Source organism: Trichosurus vulpecula, chromosome 2 (genome assembly GCF_011100635.1).
Source record: "Trichosurus vulpecula isolate mTriVul1 chromosome 2, mTriVul1.pri, whole genome shotgun sequence".
In the NCBI taxonomy this organism is placed as follows: Eukaryota; Metazoa; Chordata; class Mammalia; order Diprotodontia; family Phalangeridae; genus Trichosurus; species Trichosurus vulpecula.
Genome location: NC_050574.1, coordinates 36,099,395 through 36,110,632, shown reverse-complemented (window position 1 = coordinate 36,110,632; position 11,238 = coordinate 36,099,395). Strand labels below are relative to the sequence as shown.

General features: G+C 57.8%; 2 protein-coding genes across 2 annotated transcripts; one reads left to right on the top strand and one right to left on the bottom strand.

Annotated features, from left to right (window-relative positions):
- The first annotated feature begins 228 nt into the window (after positions 1-228).
- On the top strand, positions 229-6,201 carry PSMD8 (proteasome 26S subunit, non-ATPase 8). Its single transcript, XM_036747894.1, has 7 exons — positions 229-461; positions 1,144-1,216; positions 1,516-1,618; positions 3,393-3,558; positions 3,867-3,967; positions 5,783-5,894; positions 5,983-6,201. Exons 1-7 carry the CDS (start codon positions 303-305, stop codon positions 6,118-6,120), a joined length of 852 nt encoding a protein of 283 aa, XP_036603789.1. The 5' UTR covers positions 229-302; the 3' UTR covers positions 6,121-6,201.
- Positions 6,202-6,362: 161 nt separating this feature from the next.
- On the bottom strand, positions 6,363-10,358 carry GGN (gametogenetin). The gene is given in 7 exon segments (XM_036743653.1): positions 6,363-6,553; positions 6,809-6,922; positions 6,924-8,653; positions 8,989-9,084; positions 9,354-9,440; positions 9,881-10,054; positions 10,341-10,358. Coding segments are annotated over 7 exon segments (2,337 nt in total). The 3' UTR covers positions 6,363-6,435.
- Positions 10,359-11,238: the final 880 nt, after the last annotated feature.

Sequence of the window (11,238 nt, the reverse complement as noted above, 5' to 3'; positions counted from 1 at the left end):
ACGACTGAGGCACCTCGGGGTTGCCATCTTCCCCCAGCTAGACCGCGCCCCCCGCCTCGCGCTCTGTGGTCGCTCTTCGCTGCATCGCCCCCTGCCGCCCGACTTGGGAGAAGCCAAGCCAGGAGGCCGGACCTCGGCGTCACGTGCTCCAAGGCCAAGGCTAGCGCGGGCCCGCCTCCGTTTGGGACAGAGAGGCAACAGCGCCCGTCCTTCCGCCAGGCCGGGCGTCCGTGGGCGGAGCGGGCGCCCGGGCGCGTGCGCACTGCCTGCGTTTCCCGGCGTGCTGCGTCACGGTCGCTAAGATGGCGGCAGCGGCGAACGGAGCCGCCGGGGCGAGCGGGGCTGGGGGTCCCGGGGCGGTGCTGCAGGCAGCCGCCGGCATGTATGAGCAGCTCAAGGGCGAGTGGAACCGCAAGAGCCCCAACCTGAGCAAGTGCGGCGAGGAGCTGGGCCGCCTCAAGGTGCTGGGCCCGGTGGAGCCGGGGACGCGGGAGTGGGGGCGGGGGAGAAGAGTGAAATGGGATAGGAGACTGATCGAGGGAATCCCGCGACGGCGCGGGGAGAGGCGGGTGAAAGAGAACGTACCAAATGAGAACTTGCGGGGGGCTCATGGGATGGACCCCGCGGGAGCCGGAGGAGTGGGGGACATACCAAGTGCGAGCATGGGAGGGATGTACGGGGGACTGTTCGGCGCCGTGCTGGCAGACGGGATGGGAGCCGGAGACGCGGGACGTACCAAGTGTGAGCGTGAGGGGAGTCGGGACGGGGCGGACCAACGTTACCCGAGGGGCGCTCTAGGAGTAAGTGATTCGTCTGGGGAGCAGAGTCTGAGTCAGGCTGGATCGTGTGGGACTCGAGCATAGGGGGAGGGAGGCTTCCGTTGCAATCCTGTCTCCCTTCCTTCGGGGTCCTAGCCTGGACTACGGCATAAGAGCCGTGCTAGAGCAAATTTGGTTGAGTAAATCAGTGGTTGGTTGTACGAACTTGGAACAGAGAGGACCAAAGTTACCGAGTTTTTAGGAGGTGCTTGGTGGTGTCTGGGGTGCGGTTGGGAATGGAGCTGAGGGGCGGCCGCCTAGAAACACCTCTGCAAGACCACCTGACCGCCGTGTCCCTGCTCATCATGTGTTGTGCTCTTGCCAGTTGGTGTTGTTGGAGCTCAACTTCCTGCCTACCACGGGCACAAAACTGACCAAACAGCAGCTCATCCTGGCCCGTGAGTCTTTCCTGCTCTTTCCTTTTCCCCAAAATCCTGCCAGAATCTTAGTGGAACCCTTTCCTTCAGGGTCTCTCTCCCCTTTGAAAAAAAAAACCACCTTTTCCCTAGAAATCTGCAAACAGACATCACTGGAGACAGGGATGCTCAGAATGATCTTTGGGAGTCAGAACTCTAGTGACTGAGGGGACACAGATGAGGAAGGGAGACTAGGGGTTTGAGGGAATCTTTTGTTCTCTGTTCCGAGCAATCAACCCATCTTATCTTCCTTTCTCTTGTCTCCACTCCACGTCCCTCAGGTGACATCTTGGAGATTGGTGCCCAGTGGAGCATCTTGCGGAAGGACATACCCTCCTTTGAGCGATACATGGCTCAGCTTAAATGCTATTACTTTGACTACAAGTGAGATATAAGGGATGGGGGGTGGGGTGCTCCTTGGCTTGCTTTGGTACTCCCTAGGATGCTTAGTTACCGACACCCATTATCATTAACCAGGGATAAGATAAAAGTACCAGTGTAGTAAAACTACCTTGTCCCTTTCCACCACAGCCCTACCACCAAAAGAAAATTTTGATAAGGGGGAGATTGGGGTCCTTAGCCAGATCTCTACTGTGTCTAGGGTAGGGGCTGGTTGAGAGTCACAAGGAAGTATTAGAATCCAGCTTCTTTATACACACTAGGCTGTCCATGCCACCACAAGTTCAGGGCATTTTAGCTGAAATGAACCTCAGGAGATCATGAAGCTTAATCATTTCCTTGTGCAGATAGGGAGCCCAGAGAGTAGAAGGTATTTGTTTGAGGTTACACATCAAGAAACCAGGAAAGCCAAGATTTGAATACAGGTCTCTTAACTTCCTTGAACAAAAAGGCTTCCTCATAATTTGTAGTGGCACAGTTAAGAACTAATGCTTCTGAAGGCTGTGCTCGTAGAGCAAAATGTGGAGTAGGTACTTTCAATCAGGAAAGGCTTTAGTATGAACAGGCTCTGTTGTCCCAGGACTAGGGCCTAATTAAGTACTTAGAGGCTTATCCCCAGATGCCTGGCTTTAGGAAATGAGATTTTTTTTTCTGCTAGGCCAGAACAGACTTATGAAATAGATACAGAAAGACAGAATGGATTGCATTCCTTTTGTATGACCTTTTTAAAAAAAAAATTAACCATTGCAAGAAGGGAATAAGCATTGCTATGGCACCTACTGTGTGCCACTCGGTGTGTTAGGCACTTTACAGCTATCTCATTTGAACTTCACAACCACCCTGGGAAGTAGGTGCTATTATGATCTCCATTTTATATTTGATAAAAATCCAGGCAAATAGGTTAAGAGACTTAATCCCGGATCACACAACTAGTATGTACCTATGGTGGGATTTGAACTCAAGTCTTCCTGATTCCCCAGTTTTCCGTCCTCTTTGCCACCAGCTGCTTCTGTTACGTAGTGGTGGAAAAGAAGGCCAAGGATTCCAAGGATCAGACAGCTGTTAGACAGACTTTGTCCAGTGAGCAGTAAATTAGTAACACTGCTAGAGGCCTCGAGATCTTTAGGAGGAAACAAAGGCCTTCAGAACTTTGGGTAGATTCCCTTTAGAAGACACAGGCAAAAAATATGAGTCATCCAGGGCCAGACCCATAACCTTGCTGCCCTCTTCCCCCGAAGTTGTTGCTTTGTAGAAAGTATCCATATATAAATTTGAGAGATTGGGAAGATTATCTAGTCCACTACTCTCGGTGTTTTCAGGGCTCACAGAGAGTCCTAGAATCAAACATCTAGAGCTGTCCTGGACATCAGAGACCATTTGGACATCTTGCCTACACTTATATATAAGTCATGGGGTCAGGATTGGAATCCAAGACAGTGGAGTCACTGGGCCTCCCTCAGTGACTTCATCTTTTAATTGGTCATAAGAGTTCTTCACCCTGTATGGCCCCTGAACAAATTTCTTCCTTTCTCTGGGCTTTGGTTTTCCCATATGTGAAAGGGGGAAGCTTCATCTCAAAGGTCGTGAACCTTTCTGCAGTAATTCTGTATATTTGCCTCACCTCGTAGGAATATGGTGAAGGTCCAGGGACATGATGGAGGTCTATGTTTTGGAGAATTAAAAAGTGGTGGGTGCTTGGGAGTGATTGGGGTCTGGGGCAGGGTTCCATCCTCACTGCTGCCCTTGGCCCGCTTCACAGGGAGCAGCTCCCCGAGTCGGCCTACATGCACCAGCTTCTGGGCCTCAATCTGCTCTTCCTGCTGTCCCAGAACAGAGTGGCTGAGTTCCATACCGAGCTGGAGCGACTACCTGCTAAGGACATCCAAACCAACGTCTACATCAAGCACCCTGTGTCCTTAGAGCAGGTTGGGGGGACTTGGCCAAGGCTACCCTCCTCAAGCAGGGCTAGAGCATGAGTCCTGGGTGGGTGAGGGGTGGGAACAGGTGAGGGCAGAATGGACCCAGGATGTTGATATTGGAGGGGGGGAACCAAGGGGTTCTTGGATCTCCTTAGCCCTCCTTTGTCTCTGGCCCAGTGACATTGCCTTCCCTTGTATTAGATGTCATCTCACCATGTAGAGGGTCAAGTCTGTTGTGAGGGTGAGCTCAGTAGGCAGTGGGGGTAGGGAGCTGAACTCTGGGGTCTTGATACACTTTTTTCCATCCCCTAAAGTACCTGATGGAAGGAAGCTACAATAAAGTGTTCCTGGCCAAGGGAAATATCCCTGCTGAGAGCTACACATTCTTCATTGACATTTTGCTGGACACGATAAGGTGGGTGTCATTGGCCTTGAAGCTGTCCCAAGGGGAGGCGCAACAGATTATCCTGGAGTTAAAGAGAGTGCCTCTCCTCCCCACTGGGGGGCTGGGCATCACTGCCCACAGCTCACCTCAGACAGCCTTCCTTTGTATCAATAGTCAAGCAGAACAAGGTGGGGCAGCAGGAAGCCTTCATTCCCTCCATGGCTCGTGGTTGCTTTTTGATCTGGTTGTCTTTTAAACCAGGCTTCAACTTACTTTGGTCTGCAGCAGTAACATGTATGCCTGCCCAAGTTTCTCCAATTCTTGTCATGTTGGCAGGGCTAACACAGTCCAGTATTCACAAAGCCCACTTTTTTCGGACATTGCTCATCTGTCCTCTTTTTTTCAGATGAGCTAATGAGGCCCAGAGCAGAGAGGGGACTTGCGGTTATGCCTGTGGTCAGGAGCTACGATTTGATCCCCTGGGTCGAGCGTTCTTGGGCTGGGACTTTGGGCTGGGGTGGTTGTCTGCTGCATCTCTGGGGCAGTGGGCTTGGGGAAAAGAGCTCTCTTGGAAAATGGAAACCATAACCTATTTCCTCATGTGTAAAATTCGATGAGGCCTATATACTGCTCACCTCCCTGGGTAGGGGTGAGCACCGGGACATGGAATGTAGTAGGTCACAGACTCGATCTAGAACTACTCTCATTGTTAGCATCGGTGTTCTTGTTCCATTGACCTTCTGGTGAAAGCTGAGGCCTAGACACCAATGGTGCCAGAAAAGCCCTTGGGCATTAGCTCATCTCACCTGAGATGCCCAGAGAGGAGGAGACTTTTCCAAGGACATGGATAGAATCAGGATTAGAACCCAGGTCTCCTTCTGCAGAACCACAATTTTTGCTTCCTTGGCAAAATCTGAGGGTAATAAGTTCCAGTCACAGAAAGCAAGATGGGCAATGAGCTGCAAATCCCAGATAGTAGGGACTCTAAACCTATAACTAAGCTAAGCTCTTTGACCCAAACGTGGCAGTGGGCCGCCTGTTCTGGGGGGAGCTGGGGCATCAGTTTAGACTTGGGTCCTCTCTCCACACTACAGCCAAGAGCTTCCATGGGCTTGGGGAAATGTAGCCAGGGACAGGTTAGTGTGAATTAATGTGAAAGTGGCTGCCTGTTGACATGGGGCTGGAACCAATGACAACTTCATACAGTGTGACATGAAATACATTCAGCCCCTTCCCTGGACCTGGGAGTGTAGTGTGTCCTGAAAAAAGAGGAGCAAGTGGCTGGGGCCTGCCATTGTCTACCGAATCCCAGAGTAGCTGGGAGGAGGACCGCCTCGACCCTGCCTTGGCCAGGAAGCCAAGGCTGGACCACATACTGTTCATCCACAGTTAGAGATTGTTGTCCCCACAAGAACCTCACAGGGCAGTGAGTACAAATAGGATCCCCAGTTCATAGATGAGAGAACTGAGCCTCAGAGAGGGAAGAGCCCAGGTTTTAGGGCTATCATGAGTCAGAGATTGGGGCTCCCAATTCCCTCATATATAGCATTCCTTGAGCTGACTCTAAATGACTTTGGAAAGGACAGCCTTTCCAAGTTCTTTTGGTGAGTAGTCCTCTCAGACAGTTGGTAGAGCCTGTTCTAGTCTGTGGAATGCTCAGATGAGGTAGGCAGGTGGTTCACACTTTCACCCTGAGGTCAAAGCGGGGTGGGAGAGGGGCCTGGGCCAGAGGTCACCTCCAGATAGCATCTGGTGGGGGCTGGAAAGGGATGTGAGACCTGCTTTGGCTCTCATCTCCCCCTCCGCCAGCGAGTTGGGTCTCTTCATTCTGTCTCTCCTACCCAGGGATGAGATTGCCGGCTGCATTGAGAAGGCCTATGAAAAGATCCTGTTTGCAGAAGCCACGAGAATCCTTTTCTTCACCACCCCCAAGAAGATGACTGAATATGCCAAAAAGGTACTCAGGCAGCAGGGGGAGGGGAGCTCTTGAATCTTTTCGTGGGTCCCTCCCTTCATCACTTTCTCTGAATTCCCTTCTGCTCCAGAGAGGATGGGTCCTGGGCCCCAGCAATTACTACAGCTTCAAGTGCCAGCAGCAGAAGCCTGAGGATACAACTATCCCCTCCACAGAGCTGGCTAAGCAGGTCATCGAATATGCAAGGCAGCTGGAAATGATTGTCTGAGGAGGACTGGGGGGGGGGGGGGGAGGCTGAGAGACTTATTTAAAAGGGAAGAGTATGGGTCAATAAATGACGTAAAATCACCCTTCAGGTGTCTGTGAGTCTGTGGGGATGCAAGTGGGCCCAGAGCAGATCCAGGCCCTTGTATATCCTGCCTGAGCTTCTGCCTCAGTTAGACAGCATGTGGGCCTAGCGGGGAAAGCCCTCTCCCTACCAGCTGGGTGACAGAGGAGAGAAGGCACTAGTAGGGGAGACTAGGGTCTTTTATTGAAGGGATAAGAGGTGGTCCAGTAACCCTCTTGTCCATCCCCCCCATCCTTAGTCTGCCTCAGCTGCTTGCAGGTCATAGTGGTCCAGCCCTGCCACTAAGGAGCCAGCCAGCTTGACCGTAGCCACCCAAGGGGGTTCGCTCAGATGGTTGGTGGGGGTGCTCAGCCTAGGGGAAGATTGGAGGAGGCAGCTAGGGCCTAGGGCTTAGCCAGCTAGGTTCCCCCATTCCGAAGCCGCCTCATTTTAAGCCCCAAGGGAAAAAGTTTGGACCCAAGGAGGCAGCCTGACAGAAGAACCACAAAGATATGGGTTCAAGTCCTGCCTTGATGACCCTAAGAAGTCTCTTCAGGGCTTGGTTGCCCCCCCCCCCCCAACCCTCCCCTCCGTGGGGCAGCTTGCCTGGGCCCCAGGCCCCGCTCACCAGGCTGAGACGTTGCGGGGCAGCCGGCGGTGCCGGGGCTGGTGGCGACAGTAGCACTTGCAAGGGCAGGAGCTGAGCACCTGGAATGGTGGCCAGTGGCGAGCTGGGGGGGGGGCCGCCACTCTCAGCGGGCTGGCCCTGGCCCGGGGCCGCCCGGTCGCGGGGACCCTCGCCACTCGCGCCCTCCTCCCGCGCGGGGCCGCCCCTACCGCTCCGCGGGCCCTTGTTCTTCCTGGTCCGCGGCTTGGCAGGGGCTGGGGACGGAGGGCCCACAGCCCGGGGAGACTGTACGGCTGGAGTCGGCGCTGGTACCGGGGTGGGAGGTGCTTCAGGCAAAGCAGACGCCGGGGGAGCTGGTGGCGGAGGCGGAGGTGGTGGGAGCGGGGGTGGTGGCGGCGGCGGCGGCGACAGCTGAGGGGCTTCTTGCGGCCCTGGGGAAACCTGGACAGCCGGAGTCCGGGTCTCCCCGTCGGCCGGGGAGGGAGACGGGAAGATGAAGACTGGGGGTGCCAGGAGCGCTGGGCCCGGCCTGCGAGGCCCAGGAGCAGGTAAAGGTGGTGGTGGCGGAGGTGGTGCCCCCCAAGGGGCAGCCGCCCCGGACAGCCCGGATCCCCGCCGCCTAGCTCCCCCCACACCGCTGCCGCTACCTCCGCTGGCCCCGTTGAACTGAAAGTGGCGTTCAGGGCCCTCAGGCGGGGTCACCCAATCGAACTTGGGCTTAGCTCCTGGAAAGGGGGCGTAAGGTGGGGGTGGAGCCCGGGGTGCTGGCAGAGGAGGTGGGGCTGGTGGCACAGCCGGGGGGGACCCAGCGGGCCCCTCTCCATCCCCCTCCCCACCCTCTGTCTCCAAGGTACCCCGGATAGCCTCTCCTGGGGTCCTAGGGGACCCAGGCCCCGGGGAGCCCTGCTTTAGGGCCTCAGCATACGAGATGGCTCCAGAGGAAAAGAGCAGGCCGCCCCCGCGAGCCGGGGGCTTGGGAGGCACGGCGGCCCCGCCGGCCAGAAGGGAGCCGGACTGGAAGGTCACTTTACACAGCAGGCTGAGGCCCGGCTCAACCGCCGGCGGGGGTTCTCCCTCACCGCCTCCGGTCGCTGGACCCTCCCTCCCAGGGCTGCCAGTCTGACGCGCCCTGCCTTCGCCCGCGCCGCCTCGAGGGGAGCCCCCAGGAGGGGCGCTTCTACGGCCCGGGGGTGCCTCTCGTTCGGGAGGCGGTTTCTGAGGTTCTGGGGGCGGGGGTGGGGGCGGAGGTGGCAGGGCTGGTCTCACTGAAGGCTCTGGCCCGTCCGCTGGAGGTTGTGGAGTGGGTAGGGACGGGGGCGGGGGTGCGGGCAGCAGGCGAAGGCCGGGTGGGTCTCCCTGGCCTCGGTGGCGCGCCTCTAGCAGGCCCCGGATCCGGGGTACAGGCGTCCCCAGCGGATTTCGCCACTTGGGGGGCGTAGGAAGCAGCGGCCCTGCAGTTCCGGCCGCCGTCGGAGGAGACTCCTCGGGCGGAAGTCCAGAGGGCGGCTGCAGGTCCAGCGGTGCAGGGACCAGCGGAGCAGGCTGAGGCTGTGAGTGTAGGGCCCCGGCGGCACCCTCGGGGGGCGCCAAAAGCCCTGGTGTGGTGGGGCCTCCGGGGAACCAGACTCCTGGACCGCGGGCCAAACGCAGGGTAGGGGGGCCTGGGGCTGAGGGTGCTGGCGACGACTCTGCCTCGGTCAGGGGACCGCGGCGGCTGGCGTTGACAGGGCGGTCCGAGGCCGGCTCCTTCCGCGAGGCACGGGACTTGCCGGGCTCTGAGCCGGGCGGCTCAGACTGCACGTTGCCCATTCCCAGCCCGGGGTGAGGGGTGGGGGGTGGGGGAGGCTGCGTGCAATACAACCCACCCGGGTAAACCAAGGTCAGAGGAGTCAGGGGTCAGCGGAAGCCATCGCCCCGCCCCTTATCTATAACTCCGCCCCTCCGTTTTGGCCCCGCCCCTCAATCCAAGTCCGGCCGCCAGATCGATACCCTTGATTCGTTCCCTCACGCTCAAGTCTGAGGATCCCCAAGCCCACCCTCTCCGGGACTTTGACTCCGAACCTGCAACTCCGCCCCTTAACTCAAGCCACGCCCCAAATACGTATCTCTTCCCCTACCTATAGTTCCCCTCACCACCTGTAATCCTCTACCCAGGTCCCGTCCCTCCCGCAAACACTCACCGGCTCCCGGGTGGGACTTGGGCTCCCGACCAGGTGTGGGCTCACACCAAGCCCCGAGGAGAGGAGGGAAGGGGAACGGCCAGAGCGGACAAATAACTGAAAAAGAACTAGGGGAGGCGGGGGAAGGACCCCGAGACCACGCCCCGCCCCTCCCCCAGACTCGAAATTCTCCCCCACCCCACCCCGCCCCCAGCCCACACCTTTCGGCCCCTCCCCCTTTGGAATGTCTCAGTACAGCCTTTTCTCTGGGCCCCGGACCATCCCCTCAGTTCGCTCCTCTCGGGCTTTACCCTTCTAGAGCACCTTTCCTGTCCCACCTTCAGGAATCTCCAGGTCCTGGCCCAGACTCATTTAGAGCCCCCCACCAACAGCCCCGCCCCTTGAGAACGCTCCCCCTCCTCAGCTCCGCCCAGGCCTCGCCCTTTAAGAATCCGGCCCCTTCGAGTCCCATCCTAGGGGTAAATTTCCCTTCACGGGACCCGCTACTTCCGACCCTTTCCGGCCCCCCACCTCCCTTGGGGTCCTGCCCCTTTAGAGCCCTCCCCCATATAGCTCCTCCTCTTTCAAACCCTCTCCTGCAAAGCCTTACCCCCGGGAAGATACTCTTATTCCAGGGGTCCGCCCCTTTGACACTCCCTCCTCCTGCCCCAATCCTACCCCGCCCCTCCCCCTGGAAAATGCAGAGAGCTAGAGTAGTGGTGGAGAGGAAGGTTGGGGGGGGGGGGTTCCTTCATTAGGGATAGGGGAGGGGTTGGAGGGAGGGTGTCTCAAGACGTACTGGACCCCAGGCAGGGAATGGAGGACGGGCGCTAGGACCTGGCAGACGCATCTCTTCCTCTCCGTCTCTTCCCTCCTCCTCCATCCCCTCTCCATCTCCCAACCCCCCCCTTACCTTCCCCCCCCCCAAGCCCGGCTCCCCGTTCCGGGCTCCGTCGCCACCACCACAGCGAGGGAGGGAAGGAGGGAGGAGGAGGAAGAGGAGGAGGCAGAGGCAGCCGCCACCGCCACTTGGGAGCCCGCCGGGAGCACCGAGGCAGGTGCTTGGGGAAGGAGGGGGCGCCGAGACCTGGGGGGGCGCCGGGGAAGGGGAGCCCCCTCCCCTGGAGTCAGGTGGGTCCCAGGCTCTGGGCGCTGGAATATGACGGTGCCTCTTCCTCTTTTTTTCTCTTCTTCATCTTCCTCCTTCTCCAAGAGGATGCCAGATTGGGGTGAGGAGAGGGGGTGCATAATAGGGAGGCTCTGGGACCGGGAATAAAAAGGAGGGATGGAGGGGGAGGGGAAGGAGGAGGGGGCGTCTTTTACTGTGCCTAGCGCCCCCACCCCTCCCACCGGAGCCATGGAGACCCTCCTACGATCTCCCCAACCCCCATCTCCGTCGGAGGTCCTGAAGCCCAGCTGAGGAACAGAGATTACCCATCCCTTTATCTTTGGGGAAGGGAGGAAATCAGGGGAGAGGAGAATGTGTATATTTGGGGAGGCCTGGGCGAGAGAGGGGAGGAGGGAAATTTGGTGGAGAGATATTTGAGGAAGAGGGATGAGGGGGAGGGGGAGATGGGGGGACATTTGAGGGAGAGGGGAAATTTGGGGAAATGTGGGGATGTCTGGTGAAGGGAGACTGGGTAGAGATAGTTAACGAATGGGGGAAGGGAGGTTTGGGGGAGGAAGGCTTGGAAAGATCAAAGAACTGGGAAGAGGGAAGATAATTGAGGAGAGGGAAAAAGGTTTGGGGGTGGTGGGGGATGTTTGGACGTGTGGAAACAGCGGCTTCATCGTTTAAAAAAAAAGATTTCTGTCTCTTTTTTGGAGCCTGCGGACCCAGGCATCCCTGGCTCCCAGCCCCTGTTTCTCCTTCTTCCAACCCTTAGTGTTCACACGTTGTTGCTGGGGAAGGGTGGAAAAGAGAGAAGAGGAACGGGGGGAGGGAGGACAAAGGGAGGCCCGGTCACGTGACCGCCCATTCACAAAATTCCCCCGGCCCATTGAGAAAAGGGGGCCCGGGGCTGCTGCTGGAATCTGCAGAGCAGCTCTCAGAGCCCGGCTTGAGCTGAGAAGGGCTGGAGCGGAAGACAGGAAAAGCCAGGGAGGGGGGTCTGGAAGGGGGTGGTGGGTGGGAGGAGGGCGCCGAGGCCGGAGGGGATGTGGAGAGGGGTGTGTGTGTGTCTCTATGTGTGTGTCTGTGTCTGTCAATCTGTGTGTGTGTGTTCGTATGGAGAGGAGTCGTGGAGAGGGTGAGGGTGTGTGTGTGTGTGT

Excerpts from the sequence above, each read along its gene's own strand:
- PSMD8 (XM_036747894.1), top strand. The coding sequence starts at position 303 with ATGGCGGCAGCGGCGAACGGAGCCGCCGGGGCGAGCGGGGCTGGGGGT. Across the intron at positions 1,619-3,392 it reads TGCTATTACTTTGACTACAA|GGAGCAGCTCCCCGAGTCGG; the intron begins GTGAGATATAAG and ends CCCGCTTCACAG. Across the intron at positions 3,968-5,782 it reads ATTTTGCTGGACACGATAAG|GGATGAGATTGCCGGCTGCA; the intron begins GTGGGTGTCATT and ends TCTCCTACCCAG.